We start from the raw sequence: 21,559 nt of genomic DNA, 5'->3' as shown, positions 1-21,559 counted from the left end.
ATAATCCTGAGTAAGCAGAGTCTGGTAACACCACACTGAGTATATATAAACTCACTTCCAGCCCCATGTATACCTTCTAATGTTATGTGATGTCTGCAGCACTTAAGAAGCTGGCCACATCTACCGCAGCTCATGAAGTGTTGTGATGTATTTCTATGTCCAGAGTACAGCACAAAAGAGAAGTAAGTGCTAGGTGTCATTATTATGGTAGGTGCATCATGGGCATAGAGGGTTTTGGGATATGTTGAAATGGTGTTTACATTAATTTGGTAATGGGTGATGTCTGGAGGAAAAGCAGGAGAGTGTGATTTGTGTTTGTCTGTAGAGTGTGGTTTCTGATGGGTGTATGCCTGATGGGGTCGAGTTTATGACTGAGCTGGGAGATTGTCTGTTTAGTGCTTGTCAGGTCATTTCAGTGTGCATATATTTTGTTACTGTTATATTAGTTAAGGTTGAAGGACTCTGTAAGTAGAGACCACTGAAGTGTGAGGCTGGAGTAAGCTTATCATTTCTATTTGGAGGCTGGTGGTCACTTTTATACTGGCTAGGGTGAGAGGGGTCTAGTGCTTTTATGTAGAACTGGGTGCTAAGCATGTTGAGGTGGGTTTGTACTGAGAAGATCTTTGTTTTATTGTGAAGGTGAGGTATGTCTGTGGTTGCTAGGCAGCTAGTGATTGTTCTGAGTGCACTATTTTGTGTGGTATGCAGTTCTGTTGTAACTGCTTTTGAGAGGGTGGTAAAGCAAGCAGGTAGGGCATACTTTAAAGTGGAGTACATGAATTATTTGTGTAGGATAATGAAAGATTCTTTTTCTTTTCTGAATCAGGTGCTAGTTAGTTTTCTGGGGACATTTAGTCTGAGCGCTGCTTTTGTGTTGATGGTATTGGTGTGGAGAGTGTATAGGTAGTGAGGAGGAACTGTAAAGCGTACTTGAAGGACTGCTGAATGTGTTCGATGAGAGGGGTGAAAGATGTAAGATGTCTGAGTCAGGGAGGTATGTGAAGTGAGAGGGTCATGGAAAGTGGTCTGATGACGAGAGAAGAGAAAACCTTGCATAAGATGAAATGTGGCAAGGCAGCTGGAGTGGATGGTAGTGAAGCTGAATTTCTTAAGAAAGGGGAAGACTGTTGTTGAGTGGTTAATTAGGATTTTCATTGCATGTGTGGATAATGGTGAGGTGCCTAATGATTGAAGAATGCAGGTATAGTGCCATTCTATAAAGGGAAGGGGGATAAATGTGTGTGTTTGAACTACAGAGGTACAAGTTTGTTGAGTGCAGCTGGTAAGTTGTATGGAAGAAAGGTGATTTAGTGGGTGAAGGCATGCATAGAGCACCAGTTTCGGAAGAAGCTAAGTGGTTTCACAAGTGGTAGAGGATGTATGGACCAGGTGTTCGCTTACAGAATGTGGGCTAGAAATACTCAGAGAAACAGAGGGCTGTGTGTGTGACATTTATGGATCCAAAGAGAGAACATTATTGGGTTGACAGAGATGACTTGCAGAAGGTCTTACAAACATATGGTGAGGGAGGAAGCTACTTGAAGCACTGAAAAGTTTTCATCACAAATGTAAGACCTGTGTGCAGTCAGGTAGAAAAGAGAGTGAGTGGTTCAAGGCAAAAGTGAGATTGCAACAGGGATGTGTGAAGTCATCAGGGTTGTTTGATTTGTTTATGAATAGGGTGGTGAGGAACATAAATGCAAGAGTCTCGGAGAAAGGAGTGAATATGCCTGTTGGGGATGAGAGGGCCTGGGAAGTGAGTCAGGTGTTGTTTGCTGACAACAAAGCACTGGTGGCAGATTCAAGTGAGATACTGCAGAAACTGGTGTCTGAGTTTGGGAGAATGTGTGAAAAAAGGAAGTTGCGAGTAAATGTGAATAAAAGCAAGGTTATTAGCAGTGCAGAGGGATAGGTTAGCTGGGATGTGTGTTTGAATGGGGAAAATTTGGAAGAAGTGAAGTGTTTTAGATACCTGGGAGTGGATAGGGCAGGGATGTTTGATGGTACAGTGGTCCAATTGAAGCTGAAAAGATGCAAGGCATGGACCTTCAGAAAAAATGTAAAGAAGAGAATGAAAGTGTTGGAAATGAAATGTCTGAGGAGAGTATGTGATGCGAGAAGAGTTAACTGGATAAGAAACGATGGGGTAAGAGAGAGGTGTATTAATAAAAGGATTATGTATGAGAAAGCTGAAGAGAGTGTGATGAAATGGTTTGGACATATGGTGAGGATGAGTAAGGATAGGAGGACTATGAAGGTACATGTCAGAAGAGGAAGGAAAAAGGAAAAGGGGAACTAAAGAAAAAGTGGAAGAATGGAGTGAAAGTTATTGAGAAGGTTTGGGGGGGTCTGAACATGCAGGAGGGTGCAAGGCATGCAAGGGATTGAGCACACTGGAACGATGTGGTAAACAAAGGATGACATACTGTCAATGGGCTGAGTCAGGGCATATGAAGAAGTTGGGAACCCAGGAAAAGGTATGTGGGGCCAGGTTATGGATAGAGGTCTCCGATTTGGGTGCATTATACACAATAGTTAATGTGTGGATGTAAGCCAATAAGGCCATCTCTTCTTCTGGACCTGGTGCTTTTTGGCTGTAAAGGGACACGGTGAAAGATCGTATGGTATGCTTAACAAGAATATACAATGTGCTATGACTGTCAAATCAGAAGGACCCTAAGTGAAATGTTTATTATGTAAATCAGCATACTGTATATGATCACCTGATGGAATTTCATACTTATACTTTCACACTAGGTTTAAGAATTAGTAACATCTTACCTCTTCACGAAGCATGGCAGCCTCATCACGAAGGCGCTTTTTCTCTAGGACATCCACTGGGTCCTGTAATTTAAGCAAAACAGAATAAAAACTTCAAAATATTTTACTCATTATTTCTTTTTTTAAATCTTCACATCTCAAAGTAAAATCTTATTTAAACATTACATGAGCTAATGGTTATCTACATATTCAAAAAAAGGAAAATGTTCCCAGTGCCTGGAGTACTATCACAATTTTTGACAACTTTCTTCTTTCAATCAGTGAATGATAAGGTACATCATAATTTCAAAATATCTTTATATACAGTTCTCTTTAGTAGGTTTATGACTAGTTCATACACCAATAATGAATTACATACAGTGCAGTATAGAGAAATCACATTTCCCTTTGGCATGTTCATGACTAATTCCATCTATCTATCTATCTACATCTGTTATGCCCATTCCCTCTGGGAGCTCCCTCAAGGAGGTGGCCACAGCAATAGAGTGTCCATAACTGGTGAACTCCAGTGCTGCTTCTTAGCCTTAGTGACTCACCCTTGACAAGCTACTGGCCATGGAAAATCTAGTGCAGTGTTTCCAGAAGCTCCTACCCAATGCTCCTACCTTCCAACAACTACTTTTACCTAATGTGTTTACCTAATGTTCCAGGCTACTATTTCACCTAATGCTCGCAACTAATGTCCCTACCTACTACTTCTACCATTTGTTTGTACCTAAAGCTCCTGCCTAACGTTCCTACTTACTACTATTTTTTCCTCTCCAACCATTTTGCTAAAATGCACGGCAAGAACACAGTGGTCACTACAGGAAAATCTAAAGGTATGAAGACTGAATTGTATGAGTTGTCAAGTGTTATGTGTGACATGGAGAGACTGCATGTTTATGGAGAGAATGCCTGCAGTCAATATATGGATGAAGCATTTAACGAAAAGGCAATTTCCTGGGTCAAAGGAGTGCAACTCAACAACCACTTATGTGCTGGCTCACTGCACAGCTTAATAAGCATTCCAATACCCAGGAGGGTGGTCCCTATAATATACCTCCCTGGCAAGGTGGCAGTCTACAAATTAATTCATGCACTAAAAGTAAGCTACATATCAAAAAAGTAATAGAAATGTTAGTGGTACAGTAGAACAATTGATATTCAGTTAGGTGATGCAAGATGAGTGATCATGTTTCAATTAAAAAGATTCATATTTGTTTGGTGAATGATACAATAAACTGCATTTCATTTATAACCTAGACATTTTTTTTCTATTCAGACCTCTATATCAGGTTCTTACCTAATGCAGGAACTCATAATTATCAACACATACAGAAAAAATATAGGACAAAACCTCACCTAACCTATCCCAGTGTCTGAAAGGAATAAAGATGTGAAAAAAGCCAGATACCTGTCTATCATTTTCTTAAGATCTGTATATCATTTTCACTGTTTAGATGAATATAGAGTGTTATTTGGTATATCATTCAGATCATCTACATGATATAGTGTTACTTGGTATATCATTTAGATCATTTACACAACATTTTGAATATATTGGCCTATAGCCCTTAACCTCTTATTTGCATGGGAATGAATATTTTGATATGGTGCAATTTGCTACTACCTAAACTTTTTTGGTAACTATTTAGTGCTATACCGTGGACTTATAATGAATTAAATAAGCAACATAGCATACTTATTAAAAAAGAAAAGGAATCCTGATCTAATACCAAGTTGGCTGACAGCTGCAGCCAATGCATTTGTAAGCAAAAGGATCACAAGTGAAAGCTCTATTTTCTGTGAGCTGATGGAAAGGTGATGTTTACTAAGGGGTAGATAGTCACTGGCAGTGAAAGCAAGACAAAAATTTAGCAGAGGCTTTGGTGATCAGTGGACCATCCACAAACTGGTTGTATATCATTCCAAACTTACTAAAAACCCATAGAGACTTGGAGGGAAAGGAATTCTCAGGGGTGCTGAAATTTGGGGGAGGTAAAACATAGGACAATGAATATATAAATCAAGTGCATCCTAAATCTGGATACTTTATGTGCTGGGAAAACCTGAACAGTATATGAAAACATGAAATGTACCTAACCTTTTTAAGATTTTCAGGTGAAGTAACAGAAGATACACCCTGTAAAAGAGTTGCATCGGCTTTTGCCTGTAAATTACGGCACCGATCACGATGGACAGCTGCTTCTCCTTGAGCTCGATGCAACTCTGACTCTAAACTCTCAACCTGAATAAAAATGACACTGTTAATGGAATGTTATGAATACATAAAATTTTCTTTTCCTTTCATATGCAGTTTTTCTGTTCATTTATCAATAAAATATCTCTTTAAGCACTTCAGACTTTGCACAAACACAAAAGGGAAGGCTGGATAGACTGTGTGTATCTGGACTGCCAAAAAGCATTTGACTCTGTACTGAATGGAAGACTGATTGAGAAGCAGGGTCACCAAGCAGGGATAAGAGAGAAACCCTTTCAATGCATAAAAGATTATCTCAGAGGAAGATAACAAAGGATGCATGTTGAAGAAGCCTTGTTGAAATGGGTCAAGCTGACCAGTGGAGTGCCACTGGGTTCTGTATGTGATCATTACACTTCTTAATATATATATATATATTTTTTTTTTTTTTTTTTTTTTTTTATACTTTGTCGCTGTCTCCCGCGTTTGCGAGGTAGCGCAAGGAAACAGACGAAAGAAATGGCCCAACCCCCCCCATACACATGTACATACACACGTCCACACACGCAAATATACATACCTACACAGCTTTCCATGGTTTACCCCAGACGCTTCACATGCCTTGATTCAATCCACTGACAGCACGTCAACCCCTGTATACCACATCGCTCCAATTCACTCTATTCCTTGCCCTCCTTTCACCCTCCTGCATGTTCAGGCCCCGATCACACAAAATCCTTTTCACTCCATCTTTCCACCTCCAATTTGGTCTCCCTCTTCTCCTCGTTCCCTCCACCTCCGACACATATATCCTCTTGGTCAATCTTTCCTCACTCATTCTCTCCATGTGCCCAAACCATTTCAAAACACCCTCTTCTGCTCTCTCAACCACGCTCTTTTTATTTCCACACATCTCTCTTACCCTTACGTTACTTACTCGATCAAACCACCTCACACCACACATTGTCCTCAAACATCTCATTTCCAGCACATCCATCCTCCTGCGCACAACTCTATCCATAGCCCACGCCTCGCAACCATACAACATTGTTGGAACTACTATTCCTTCAAACATATATATATATATATATATATATATATATATATATATATATATATATATATATATATACAATTTTAGATATCTGGGAGTGGATCTGGCAGCGGATGGAACCATGGAAGCGGAAGTGGATCATAGGGTGGGGGAGGGGGCGAAAATCCTGGGAGCCTTGAAGAATGTGTGGAAGTCGAGAACATTATCTCGGAAAGCAAAAATGGGTATGTTTGAAGGAATAGTGGTTCCAACAATGTTGTATGGTTGCGAGGCGTGGGCTATGGATAGAGTTGTGCACAGGAGGATGGATGTGCTGGAAATGAGATGTTGGAGGACAATGTGTGGTGTGAGGTGGTTTGATCGAGTAAGTAACGTAAGGGTAAGAGAGATGTGTGGAAATAAAAAGAGCGTGGTTGAGAGAGCAGAAGAGGGTGTTTTGAAATGGTTTGGGCACATGGAGAGAATGAGTGAGGAAAGATTGACCAAGAGGATATATGTGTCGGAGGTGGAGGAACGAGGAGAAGTGGGAGACCAAATTGGAGGTGGAAAGATGGAGTGAAAAAGATTTTGTGTGATCGGGGCCTGAACATGCAGGAGGGTGAAAGGAGGGCAAGGAATAAAGTGAACTGGATCGATGTGGTATACCGGGGTTGACGTGCTGTCAGTGGATTGAATCAGGGCATGTGAAGCGTCTGGGGTAAACCATGGAAAGCTGTGTAGGTATGTATATATACATGTGTATGGGGGTGGGTTGGGCCATTTCTTTCGTCTGTTTCCTTGCGCTACCTCGCAAACGCGGGAGACAGCAAAAAAAAAAAAAAAAAAAAAAAAAAAATATATACAATTTGCATGGAGGTATGGACTTCTACCTAAAAATGTTTGCAGATGATGCATGGGTCATGATGGAAGAGAAAAGAAAGGATGATTGCATCAATTTACATGGGAACCTAAACAGACTACAAAGTTGGTCTTCTGGTATGTGGTTGATGAAATTCGACTCAAGCAAATGTAGCATAATGAGAGTGAGATAAAGTAAAAGACAGCCTCAGCCTCAATATGATTATTATCTAGCAGGAAATGAGTTTCAGGACTCTGTGTATCTGTGTGTATGAGAAAGACTTCAGAGTAGATACTGTCCCTAAACTGCAACCAGAATTCCACATTAGAAAAATAGTTAAGGAGAATTTGTCTGCTGGCAGACATTAGAATAGCTTCCAAGTAAATGGAGAATGAAATATTTAGCAAGCTATTCATATCCTACATAAAGCCAAACCTAGACTACAATTATCAAGTTTGGTCATCACACCTAAAGAAGCACAAAGAGATAATACAGAAAGTCCAGAGGAGGGCAACAAAGATGGAACCAGAATTAATAGGGCCAAGTTACAAGGAAAGGCATGAATCTTTACATTTCCCACCCTGGAGGAGATAAGAGTGAGGGATGACCGAGTAAAACCTCTAAGTTTTACAACAGATTGGTGATGTAGCGAGTGTAAGTTCTTCAAAACATGAAGGGATGGAGACTACTAGGGACATAACTTGAATAAAGCAAGAAACACATTAAAAAAAGATGTAAAGAAGTATTATTATAGTATAAAGTGTTAAATGAATAGAATAGAATGACTGAGGAAACGGTAAAATGCAGACAGCATGTAAAATTTAAGGATTTATATCATTGTAGAGAATGTTGAAGAGACAGGGCCCCACCAAGTGTAAAACTCTCTCCCTGTAAGGGCCAAAACTAGAAAATGCTTCTTAAATTTGGTCTCTGCACCGAAAGAAGCAGAAAGAGCTGATAGAAGTCAGAGGAGGGCAACAAACAAGACAGTAGAATTAAGTGAGCTGAGTTATATGGAAAGGAAAAGAGAAGAGTGAGGGGTGACCTGATCAGTACTTCTAAGTTTTAAAACAAATCAGAGACATACAATATAAACAGTTCTTCAAGATGTAGGGAAAGACAAACTAGTGGACATAATATGAAATTAAGCAAAATATTACAAAATATGTACAGAAATACTTTTACAGTAAGAGTGGTGGATGAATGGAATAAAAAGACTGGACATGGTTAAAGCAGACAACATACATAAATTTAAGAAGTTCTATGATGTGAGAGAATATTCAAGAGATGGGAGCCCCATAAAGAATAAACTGGTAATAACACTCACACAAACACACACTTACATATGTCTTAGAGTCATCTAGTCAGGAAGTACTTAAAAAAACTAAGAATCTTAAAGGAATGGTGGAATTCAGAGAGACATTCATGAAATGTAACAGATATAACGAAGAAGGAGAAAAGAAAAGGGTAAAGTCAGAAGACAAAAAAGTGGAGATTCCTCAAATGTCAAGAGGATGGAGCAGCCCTGCTAGAACTACAGATATGGCAGGAGTGTCATGAGATGGTAATGTGAGACAGAAAGTAATGTATTCAGATGTGGATGGGTAAATAGTTAGCGATAAAGTACTGGAATTCAAGGATCATAAAAGGGTATGTTCACCTGATATCATTGGAGTTGTAGAAACTAAGCTTACCAAAGAGATAGGCTCTAACCTGTTCTGCCCACCGGGGAACAAGACAGCAAGAAAGGAAAGGAAGGTAAAGGACAGGGAGGATTAGCCCTCTTAATAAAAGAGCACTTGAAGTTTCAAGAAACAGATGAGGATGGCCCAATCAGACAATACATAATGGGAACAGTAACTGTGGGGAAGAAGAGCATTATGGTGTTATTAGTATGCAATCCTTCAAAGAACTCCAACAGACCAGAACAAATATATAATGATAACAATGATGGAACCATCTGTATGGTACATGAAGCAGTGAAATGCGTAGAAGGCAACTAAAAGGGGAGGGAGCGGGGGGCTGCAAATCCTCCCCTCTCATTATTTTTTAATTTTCCAAAAGAAGGAACAGAGAAGGGGGCCAGGTGAGGATATTCCCTCAAAAGGCCCAGTTCTCTGTTCTTAACGCTACCTCGCTAATATGGGAAATGGCGAATAGTTTGAAAAGAAAAAAAAAATAATAATATAAATGTGGATACTACACAAACCTCAATAACTATGCTAATATATACTACGAAATGGAATTCAACAGCCAAGTACCGGGCATCCTGTTGAGAAGTCCTGTGAAATTTTTGGTGAAGAAGTAGAAGCATGGGTACTTCAAGCTATTAAAGTAAAGAGGAAATGGTAAGAAGAAGAAGGAATAGCTTAATGAAAGTTGTCAAAAAGCAAAGGAACTTCTAGACATGCAGTGGCAAAGATGTAGAAGGCACTCTAGCCAGCTAGCACTGGCATGGTATGAGAAAGCATGGAACAAATATAGCAAGATAAGAAAAGAACAAAAGAACAAAGAAACTTTGAAAAGAATATTATAAACAAGGCAGCTCAAAAGCAAAACAATTCCACAAATCTATCAGAAACTAGTTGTCAGTTAAGTAGTAGTTAATCAGGCTACAGAATTCAGAAGGAAATATTGCAGAGGATGATGTAAGGATAAGTGAGCAAATGAATAGTAAGTTTAAGTTCACAAGTGTTTCTAGCATGGAAGACCCTAAAGCCCTAACACCAATGAGATCAAATGGGGAGGAGGTATTGGAAATTAATGAGACATCTACAAAAAAAATAACAAAATATGGAAAGAACTTGACCCACAGCAGCAATAGACAGTAGGTGGGAAAGGGGGATGACCCTTGAGACACACTTCAGGGTTAAAAATAAGCATATTCTACTTCAAAAACATGCTTATTCTATAAAAGTGCAAAGAAATCATGTAAAAAATCAAATTACTAATATGATGGAAGCATTTCTTTGCTGATGCTGCACTTCCGTATTCTCACAAAGCAGCCATCCAGCTACACTGCACAAAAGAGAACCTTGATATATGCCACAGCAACACTGTCTGGTTATGATACTCCTCCTATCTCTAACAAGAAATGGTTGGTGCCAGATGGGGTAACAAGCAGCCAATGGCCCATAATACTTGTCTAATATACGGATAAAATTTTGATGGTGCTGTGGAAGACCATGGATACTCAAAAGTTTATGATGTGGATGGCAAAATGGTATACATTTTCTAATGTCTAAATGTGTATACTCAAAACAATGGGAGACAAAACCTTGGTAAGCAAGGGACATCTGAATACAGCACTTAAAAGACTTACTTGACTTCGTGTGTCATGAAGTTCCTGTAATAGAGTGGCTGATGTGTCTTGCTCCTTTCGTAATTGTTCACGCACCTTCTGAAATTCTTCCTCTGCAGTAAGTCCAACCATCCCTTCTGAAAATTTCATATGTATTTATGAAAAATAAACTATCAAGGGCACCATTTATAACTGATCATTACTGATACAAATCCTACAGAGTCCATTTCATATCTGATTAATACAAGCAACATTATGAGCACCAGGACATATAATGTACAGACTCCAGTCCTTACTATGCAGACCTTACTCACCTACACCTCCACATGAGTGTCTGGATATGTTTTGGTCAACTGATAGGCCAGAGCTGACTAAGGTACATCTGGATAAGATGACATAGCTACATAAAATATTCCAAGGTAGTGTCTCTTTCTAGTCAGAAAAACTTTGACACATTTGCAGTACGCAAATAAGGGCCCTACTGCTACTTTTGATTCCATGCGCCTTATTCATCTATCAGTTTATCTATCTATCTTATCCCTGGGGTTAGGAAGGAAAGAATAATGCCAACGTATTCCCGCATGTCGTAGAAGGCAACTATGAGAGGCGGGAGCAAGTGGTTGGAAATCCTCCCTTCCTGTATCTCTTTCCAAAACAAAAAAGGAAAACAACAGAGAACCAAGTGAGGAATTTACCCTCAAAGACTCAGTACTTAATGCTACCTCACTCATACATAAAATGGCAAGCATATATGAAAAAATCTATCCATATTTCTGATGTCTGTTCCCTTTTGAGAGTTCCCTTGATGGGGTGGCCATAGCAAAAGTGTTTCCATAACTGGTGAACAACTTAATCATCCCCTTCATTTACAAACACACACACACACACACATCTCCCCCAGAGGTCCACAATATTTTCTTATCATGCCATTCCAGCCAGCTGTCACCACTTTAAACACCTTGACTGCTAGGTGAATCTTGCCTAATTTCTACTATAAAGGCAAGACATCACAGCATTTTTGAAAGATACAACAGTGCATAAAATGAGTCTCCAAAGTAAAGAGAAAGACATCAAGAAACATTGTGGACAAGGCAAAAGAAAATCCAAAACATTCTCTTAAATCGATCAAGAATTGACTGTCATGTTTCTTGCTTAATTTCATGTTACGTCCTCTGGTTGTTCTATCCCTACATCTCTCAAAGAACTGTTCACTTTCCACATCATCAATCTGTTTTAAAAATTTTAAGGTTGTGATGAATACTAAGTGAAGTCTTCGGGAGCATTCTTCCCTAAAGCCTTGGTTGAACCTAAGCTGTTGGGATGGGTCATTGGTCAGCCAAGCTGTTGGAAGCCATAGCCCTGAGGTTTAAGTAACCCTAGAGCCTAGCTGGTCTGGTAGACTTTGTAGGTACTTGTCCAGAGTTATCTGAAACTTCCTTACTGTGCATATTATGCTGTTTTTGATGACAGCAGGCAAGGTGTTAAAGTCCTGGCTCCAGATGTTTATAATATCTCTTTCAGTTCAGACTGCACCTTTGGATTTCAGATGCAGTATCTTACTTCTATGCCTGTTGTACCAGTAAGATGTTATTTCCATATGCAAGTTGGGAACTGTAACTTCTAGGATTTTCTAGGTACAGATGATGATATATCTCTCCCATCTGCACTCCTTGGTGTACAGCTTTAGAGATTTCAGCCATTCCCAATTCCTTTACCATATCAATATGAGCTGTGAAAGATCCTCGAATCCTTTCTTATTTCTGCACTTTGCCTGCCTTGAAGAGTGACATTACCACATATAAGTATTCAATTCATAAAAGAATTAGTACCCTGAATAATATCATCATTGGTTTTTCTTCACTTCTCTTGAAAGCCCACAGAATCCAATCCACCACTCTTCCACAGAAAGCAACCATTCTTTTGTTGTATTTGCTGAAGATGAGGTCATTAGTCATTATTACTCTAAGGTGTTTCACACATTTCAACTGGTTTATAACAGGATCTGTGTTTGTCTGGTATTCTATACTATTTCTGACTGCTTCATTTTCCCCATTCTAGAGGGGTTTAAATTTATCCCCAGTGAAAAGCATGTTGTTCTTGGTGGCCCATCTGAAGACTTCGTTCCTGTTTCTTTGTAGCCTTCCAGGTTGTGACCAGGTCAACCCTTACCCTTTTCTCTTCCAAGCTGGGTAAAATCAAAGCCTCTAGCCCTTCCCTGTAAATCAGTTTTCTTGATTCTGGTACCATCTTTGCTGCCCTCCTCTGGACCTTCTCTATCAGTTCTTTGTGCTTTTTCAGGTGCAGTTGCCATACTTTAGAAGCCTTGGTCTTATGTACAATATGAAGAGCTTACTAAATATTTCTTTACTGATATACTTGAAAGCTATTTTAGCATTTGCCAGCAAACAGTATCTCTCCTCAACTATTTTCTTAATGTGGGGCTCTAGTAATAGGTTAGAGACACTGTCAACTCTCACGTCCTTTCCACATAAAGAATCCTGAAGCTATTTCCCGCTACACAATAATCACACTGAAGCCCTCTTTCAATTTGTCCTGTCATTATTACATTACATCTGCTCTCGCCAAATTTCATCAACCTTGTATCAGACCAACTCTGGACTCTGTTTAGGTCCCCATTTTAAGTTGATGGAATCCTCCTCACTTTTCACTTCTCTCATGACCTTTAAATCATCTGCAAACATATTCTGGTACAAGTCTATACCCTAAGGCTAGTCATTTGCATAGATCAAGAAGAGAAATGGTATGCATTACATACTGTTGCATTTCAGATAGAGCAACCTAAGCTGGGTTTGGGTATGTGACAACCAGCACCAACAACACAAACCTCTTTGATACCCATCCCATGCGTCAGTACAATAATTCCCTGGACAGTGGATGCCTTTCACCTATTGAAATGTACCACCCACTACACTTACAGGCATTAGGAAAAAAAGGAAATGACATAGGTGGGAGGAAAATGGTGAAAGTGAATAGTATGGAAAAGATGCTTAGGTGTGGAAATCAAGTGATTGGGTGAAAATAAAATAAAAGGTGTGAGTAAACAAGAGTAAAGGAGTAGGCAAGGAGTAGAAGGCATTTCGGGAAGGAGGTGAGGTGTGTGGTATGTGGAAATTGAGGCAAAAACATTTGAAAAAGGGTATCTAGTGGTGGGATGAACAAGTTAACACCTTAGTGTTCCCCTTGTCACACATGACTCTGGACAACACTTAATCTACACTGCTCATTCTTCACATCTCTAGATTTTCCTGCGATAAGCACTTTGCACTAGCCATGCATTTTGGCAAAACTGTAGGAGCAATTAGACAAAAGTAGCAGGAAGTTACATTCAGGCAAGAGCATTAAGTATAAACATTAGGTAGTAATAGTTGTTAGAAGCATTATGGAGAAGCAGTAGGTTGTAATATTAAGTGGGAATATTAGGTAGACACATTACATAGAAGTAGTTGGTAGGAACATCAGGTAGGAGCCTCTGAAAACACAGCACTAGAGTTGTCCTCTGCCAGTGGCCTGCTGAGAGAGAGGCACTACAGGCTAAGAAACGGCACTAAAGTTCAACATCTTTATTTCTAGAAGACTCTTTTGCCATGGCCAATCCCTTGAGGGAGCTCCTAAAGGAAACAAGCATCAGAGTAAGTTGCAGCTGATAAGCAGCAAACGACCAAGATGGTACATAACCAATACTACCCACCTGGGTATCAAGAAGGTTTGTAAAGGCTACATAGTGAGCCAGCACTTCAATGATTGTCAAGTTGTACTCCTCTGACCCAGGTAGCTATATTTTCTTTCTGCATCACCCATACATGGATTACTTGCATTCTTGTCACACACAACACTTTACAACATTTAACAAACACAGCTCATTCTTCATAACCCTAGATTTTTCTGTGGTAAGTGGCATTTGTTAGCCATGCCCTGGCAAACTGGTAGGAGCAGTAGATAATAGTAGACAGGAACATTTAGGTTGGAGCATTAAGCAGAAACATTAGGTGGAAGTAGTTGGTAGGAACAGTAGGCAGGAGCATTAGGTAGAAATAATTAGGAGGAAAATTAGGTAGAAGCCTCTGCAAACACTGCGTTAAACGTGTCCTCTGCCAGTGGCCTGTTAAGGTGAGGCACTAAATTCTAAGAAGCTGCACTGGAGTTCACTGGTTATGGGCACTCTAATGCCATGGCCATACCTTTGAGGGAGTTCCAGAAGGGAATAAGCAAAAGAGAAAAATATATAGATAGATAGATAGTTATCTTATAATTCTTTGATTTTAACTCTATATCTATCACAATACAATTCTTTAATTTTTCCAACACACAGCTCAAAAACATACATGAAATAAAAACATGCTAATAAATCAATTGCTGCTAAACTACAGCTATGCTGTTTTCCTGTGGGGCAAGTTAGCGAAAGGAATGGATGAAGGCATGTACGAATATGTATATGTGTACATATGTATATGACTGAATATGTGTATGTATATGTATGCACATGATGATATGTATATGTATGTATGTGAGTGTATATGTGTGTTGAAATGGTTTGGACATATAGAGAGAATGAGTGACAAAAGATTGACAAAGAGGATATACATGTCAATGGTAAAGGTGCATGTCGTAGAAGGAAACTAAAATGGGGGGAGTGGGTAACTGGAAATCCTTCCCTCCTGTTTTTACTTTTCCAAAAGTAGGAAAAGAGAAGGGGCCAAATATGGAATTTTCTCTCTATGGCTCAGTTACCTGTTCTTGACGCTATCTCACTAATGTGAGAAATGGCAAATATGTATAAAATAAAATATATGAATATGTATGTATATGCATTATCCCAAGGGATAGGGGAGAAAGAGTACTTCCCACGTATTCCCTGCATGTCGTAGAAGGCGACTAAAAGGGGAGGGAGCGGGAGACTGGAAATCCTCCCCTCTCGTTTTTTAATTTTCCAAAAGAGGAGCAGAGAAGGGGGCCGAGTGAGGATATTCCTTCAAAGGCTCCGTCCTCTGTTCTTAACACTACCTCGCTAATGCAGGAAATGACAAATGGTATGAAAAAAAAATGTATATGCATGTTTATATGCATATATGTACATACATGTGTATGTGAGTGGATGTGCCTTTCTTCATGTTTCCTGGTGCTACCTCACTAACACAGGAAATGGTAACCAAGTATGAAAAAACACATATAAGAATTAAAAAACATACCACAAATGGGACTAGTTTCAAGTGAACGTGCTTTGGCAGAAGCACCTTCCCTAACTTGACGCAGCTGTTGCCGTAGTTCATTAGCAGTGCTCAAAAGTTCAAACCTCTCCAGCTGCAGTCGCTCTTGTTCACTGCGGCTTGTAGTTAAGTCACACTGAAAAGTTGATATACTTTTAAGAAAGCTCTACAAAAAGTATAGCACAAAATAAGATTAAATGCAGGGAATTAAGCTGAGATGTAAAACTAATGGGAAAAACAAACATGACAGCCACGCATAGAAATTTGCTTTAGAATAGCAGATCTATTTTCAACAAAGACACACATATAGTAGATAATAAACATGTATGTATTTGATGATTAATAATGAAAAAAATAATAAAATGAAAATAATAAATAATTCAGGAACTTAACAACTGATAACACATAGCTCACACAATTATTCAATTTGTCATAAGTTTCCAATTCCTTATAACTGGGGAGCATTAAAAGTATCCACATCTACATGTCATAAGAGGAGACTAACAGAGGTGGGAGCAGGGACTGGACACCCGCCCCTCCTTGTACTGTCACTTTCCACTGGAAGGAGTACAAAAAGAGCTAAGCATGGGTGGTTCCCAACATTTTGTCTTGTGACATCTGAACATCCTTGGATGTAACCATGATGAGAAGGGAGAGACAAGTGACAAGTCTGAAAAGAGGACCCTGGAATGTTCTGGCTCTAAGGGAAACTACAGTCAAGGGAAAGGGGATTTGATTTTGGAAAGTCCATAAAGTAAAGTCTGAGGTTCATGTGAGCTAGGGTGGATTGCATTTACACTTCTTTTGAGATTCACATGGGGGTAGAGTGGACAAGCTGTGGGTCCATGAGAAAGAATTCTGAAAAAAAAAGTGGATTCTCTGCACCAACATTTACAGAAAAAATCTAGAGCTGAAAATATGCTTATTTTGAAGTGGGGTAGGGTTGATTTTATAGAAACACGCAGTGCCAGGAAACATACAAAGAATGGCCCATCCACTCATATACACACACACACACATATATATATTATTATTATTATTATACTTTGTCGCTGTCTCCCGCATTTGCGAGGTAGCGCAAGGAAACAGACGAAAGAAATGGCCTAACCCCCCCCCATACACATGTATATACATACGTCCACACACGCAAATATATATACCTACACAGCTTTCCATGGTTTACCCCAGATGCTTCACATGCCTTGATTCAATCCACTGACATCACGTCAACCCCGGTATACCACATCGCTCCAATTCACTCTATTCCTTGCCCTCCTTTCACCCTCCTGCATGTTCAGGCCCCGATCACACAAAATCTTTTTCACTCCATCTTTCCACCTCCAATTTGGTCTCCCTCTTCTCCTCGTTCCCTCCACCTCCGACACATATATCCTCTTGGTCAATCTTTCCTCACTCATTCTCTCCATGTGCCCAAACCACTTCAAAACACCCTCTTCTGCTCTCTCAACCACGCTCTTTTTATTTCCACACATCTCTCTTACCCTTACGTTACTCACTCGATCAAACCACCTCACACCACACATTGTCCTCAAACATCTCATTTCCAGCACATCCATCCTCCTGCGCACAACTCTATCCATAGCCCACGCCTCGCAACCATACAACATTGTTGGAACCACTATTCCCTCAAACATACCCATTTTTGCTTTCCGAGATAATGTTCTCGACTTCCACACATTCTTCAAGGCCCCCAGAATTTTCGCCCCCTCCCCCACCCTATGATCCACTTCCGCTTCCATGGTTCCATCCGCTGACAGATCCACTCCCAGATATCTAAAACACTTCACTTCCTCCAGTTTTTCTCCATTCAAACTCACCTCCCAATTGACTTGACCCTCAACCCTACTGTACCTAATAACCTTGCTCTTATTCACATTTACTCTTAACTTTCTTTTTCCACACACTTTACCAAACTCAGTCACCAGCTTCTGCAGTTTCTCACATGAATCAGCCACCAGCGCTGTATCATCAGCGAACAACAAATGACTCACTTCCCAAGCTCTCTCATCCCCAACAGACTTCATACTTGCCCCTCTTTCCAAAACTCTTGTATTTACCTCCCTAACAACCCCATCCATAAACAAATTAAACAACCATGGAGACATCACACACCCCTGGGGATAGGGGATGAAGAGTACTTCCCACGTATTCCCTGCGTGTCGTAGAAGGCGACTAAAAGGGGAGGGAGCGGGAGGCTGGAAATCCTACCCTCTCGTTATTTTTTAATTTTCCAAAAGAAGGAACAGAGGGGGGCCAGGCGAGGATATTCCACAAAGGCCCAGTCCTCTGTTCTTAACGCTACCTCGCTAACGCGGGAAATGGCGAATAGTTTAAAAAAAAAAATATATATATATATATATATATATATACATATATATATATATATATATATATATATATATATATATATATATATATATATATATATATATATATATATATTATCCCTGGGGATGGGGGAGAAAGAATACTTCCCATTTATTCCCTGCGTGTCGTAGAAGGCGACTAAAAGGGAAGGGAGCGGGGGGGCTGGAAATCCTCCCCTCTCGTTTTTTTTTTTTTTAATTTTCCAAAGGAAGGAACAGAGAAGGGGGCTGGGTGAGGATGTTTCCTCAGAGGCCCAGTCCTCTGTTCTTAACGCTACCTCGCTGATGCGGGAAATGGCGAATAGTAAGAAAGAAAAAAAAATATTTCTTTTTTATTTTGCTTTGTCGCTGTCTCCCGTGTTAGCGAGGTATCGCAAGGAAACAGACGAAAGAATGGCCCAACCCGCCCACATACACATGTACATACATACACGTCCACACATGCAAATATACATACCTATACATCTCAATGTACACATATATATACACACACAGACATATACATATATACACATGTACGTAATTCATACTGTCTGCCTTTATTTGTTCCCATCGCCACCTCGCCACACATGGAATAACAACCCCCTCCCCCCTCATGTGTGCGAGGTAGTGCTAGGAAAGACAACAAAGGCCTCATTCGTTCACACTCAGTCTCTAGCTGTCATGTAATAATGCACCGAAACCACAGCTTCCTTTCCACATCCAGGCCCCACACACTTTCCATGGTTTACCCCAGACGCTTCACATGCCCTGGTTCAATCCACTGACAGCACGTCGACCCCGGTATACCACATCGTTCCAATTCACTCTATTCCTTGCACGCCTTTCACCCTCCTGCATGTTCAGGCCCCGATCACTCAAAATCTTTTTCACTCCATCTTTCCACCTCCAATTTGGTCTCCCACTTCTCCTCGTTCCCTCCAACTCTGACACATATATCCTCTTGGTCAATCTTTCCCCACTCATTCTCTCCATGTGACCAAACCATTTCAAAACACCCTCTTCTGCTCTCTCAACCACGCTCTTTTTATTTCCACACATCTCTCTCACCCTTACATTACTTACTCGATCAAACCACCTCACACCACATATTGTCCTCAAACATCTCATTTCCAGCACATCCACCCTCCTGCACACAACTCTATCCATAGCCCACACCTCGCAACCATACAACATTGTTGGAACCACTATTCCTTCAAACATACCCATTTTTGCTTTCCGAGATAATGTTCTCGACTTCCAAACAGTCTTCAAGGCTCCCAGAATTTTCGCCCCCTCCCCCACCCTACGATTCACTTCCGCTTCCATGGTTCCATCCGCTGCCAGATCCACTCCCAGACATCTAAAACACTTTACTTCCTCCAGTTTTTCTCCATTCAAACTTACCTCCCAATTAACTTGACCCTCAACCCTACTGTACCTAATAACCTTGCTCTTATTCACATTTACTCTTAACTTTCTTCTTTCAAACACTTTACCAAACTCAGTCACCAGCTTCTGCAGTTTCTTACATGAATCAGCTACCAGCGCTGTATCATCAGCGAACAACAACTGACTCACTTCCCAAGCTCTCTCATCCACAACAGACTTCATACTTGCCCCTCTTTCCAAAACTCTTGCATTCACCTCCCTAACAACACCATCCATAAACAAATTAAACAACCATGGAGACATCACACACCCCTGCCGCAAACCTACATTCACTGAGAACCAATCACTTTCCTCTCTTCCTACACGTACACATGCCTTACATCCTCGATAAAAACTTTTCACTGCTTCTAACAACTTCTAACAATATATATATATATATTTACATAAATGCCCATACATGCACATATACATACATATACATATCAACATATACATATATACCCATGTACATATTCTTACTTGCTTGCCTTTATCCATTCCTGGCACTACCCTGCCCCACAGGAAACTGCATTGCTACCCCCTGATTCAGTGAGGTAGCACCAGGATAACAATATTTTTCAACCACAGGTGCTATAATAATGGTGTTTTAGATATAATCAAATATTTTGAAAGTTTAAGACATATAATTCAACAACTTATCCATAAATGATGAAAGATATAGATTATTTCACCCATAAGTGCAAAATCTAATATCTATCCCAATTAAAGTAGTTTCCCACTAAATGATTATACAGGTTCACCATCAATTTTCCGGCACTCTTGGTTCCAAAGCCTTGTCAGATTAACCAATTTGCCAGACCAACCATGGTCATGTAATAATAATTTATCAACACACCTCTAATCCACTAATCATACATATCCCATGTGTCTAAAGTATACTATGGACTGCTAGAAATTTAAATTAAACAAATTTCAAATGTTCAAACACCTTAAGATGGTTGGTCTGTTTGAATCCAGTGGTATATCTAGGGTAAGCAGGAAGGGCACTTGAAGGGGGCGCCAGTGGCGTAATGGCATCCTGGATCCAGGCAATGATTCGGATCTTAAAGATTTAGATTTCTTGACCATGAAAACATATCATTGGCATTTGGAATCACACTGATATCATCATTAGTTCAATAGTCATTCACAAAAATTGATATTTCTGTAATGGCATCCTGGATCCAGACAATGATTCGGATCACTCCCAATATCTAATCAATTGGTTCTTGTGTCATTACTGACTTTCCCTGAAAATTTCATCAAAATTTGTTCATAACTTTTGTTGAAAATTGCTCATAGACAAACAAACAAATGCCAGTAAAAACATAATCTCATTGGCGGAGGTAATAAAAATAAAAAATATTAGTGTCATATGTCTGGACAGGGGCGCAACTTCAGTCCTTGCCATAGGCACTATTTCCCCTAGATACGCCCCTGTTTGAATCCTGTGGGGTCTTCTTTGTCTTCTGTTGTTAGTGTTTTCCTAGGTGTGCATCGCCAGAATATTGCAGTTTCGTCTGCATTATACACCTGCTCTGGACTGAGGTGCTCATCAGCTATGAGTTTCGTAAATTCATCCACATACTCAGCAGCTCCTTCAAGGTTTGCAGACTGCTTTTCTCTGCACATTTTATTTGTGGAAATTCCATGACGCTTCTTGAATCTTTGAAGCCATCCTTCACTATAGTTACACTCATGTCGTAATTTAAGTTCTTTATGGAACAACTTAGCCTAGTCCACTATCATGCTACCTGACAAGTCCACTCCATCACTCCAACGCTGTCGAAACCTTTCCATCATCAGTTGATCGTGCTCAGTACTCTTACCATCTTTCATATTTCTAATCGTCATTTGCTTCTTGGAATCACTGTCTGCATAGACTTTCAATATTTTCTCCTTTTGCTTCTTTATATCATAAACAGTTGATGAACCAATACTGTAGATGTCACACAGCTTATGCACCAAAACACCACGGTCCATTTTTTTTCAACAGTTCTACCTTATCTTGGATTGATATGGATTGGTGTTTACATTTTACACCACGAGTGACACTCTCATACATTTTAGAAACCATAGCTAGGATTAGATTTAAGCAAAATAAGCTAAGAATCTCACAGAATTGCGGTATCACCACCAATGAGTGGTGCGTCCTACACACAACGCCATCTGTGGCCACCCAGTACAAAAGTCTGGTGGCCGCGGTAATTTCAAGTTCCCCACATAATTTCGTCGGGAGTAAAGGAGGCCCGAACCATCAGTTGCCGGAAAATCGGTAGTGTACCTGTAATAAATGTCTTTTAAGTACAGAACATTATTTCCTCATAGAAACTAGCCAATTATGTGCTCTTTTATCTGCCTGCCTCACATCGATCACATGA

General features: G+C 40.0%; 1 protein-coding gene across 1 annotated transcript in view; it reads right to left on the bottom strand.

Annotated features, from left to right (window-relative positions):
- LOC139755533 (optineurin-like) overlaps positions 1-21,559 on the bottom strand; it is a 47,707-nt gene that overhangs the window by 11,348 nt on the left and 14,800 nt on the right. Inside the window, exons 6-9 of the mRNA XM_071673939.1 lie at positions 15,364-15,517; positions 10,178-10,293; positions 4,868-5,011; positions 2,782-2,844 (exon numbers count right to left, since the gene is read on the bottom strand). Of these exons, the coding sequence (XP_071530040.1) occupies positions 2,782-2,844; positions 4,868-5,011; positions 10,178-10,293; positions 15,364-15,517 (477 nt within the window). The remainder of the gene's footprint in view (positions 1-2,781; positions 2,845-4,867; positions 5,012-10,177; positions 10,294-15,363; positions 15,518-21,559) is intronic.

Source organism: Panulirus ornatus, chromosome 19 (assembly GCF_036320965.1).
Source record: "Panulirus ornatus isolate Po-2019 chromosome 19, ASM3632096v1, whole genome shotgun sequence".
NCBI classification, from domain to species: Eukaryota; Metazoa; Arthropoda; class Malacostraca; order Decapoda; family Palinuridae; genus Panulirus; species Panulirus ornatus.
This window is presented reverse-complemented; position numbering and strand designations above follow the sequence as displayed.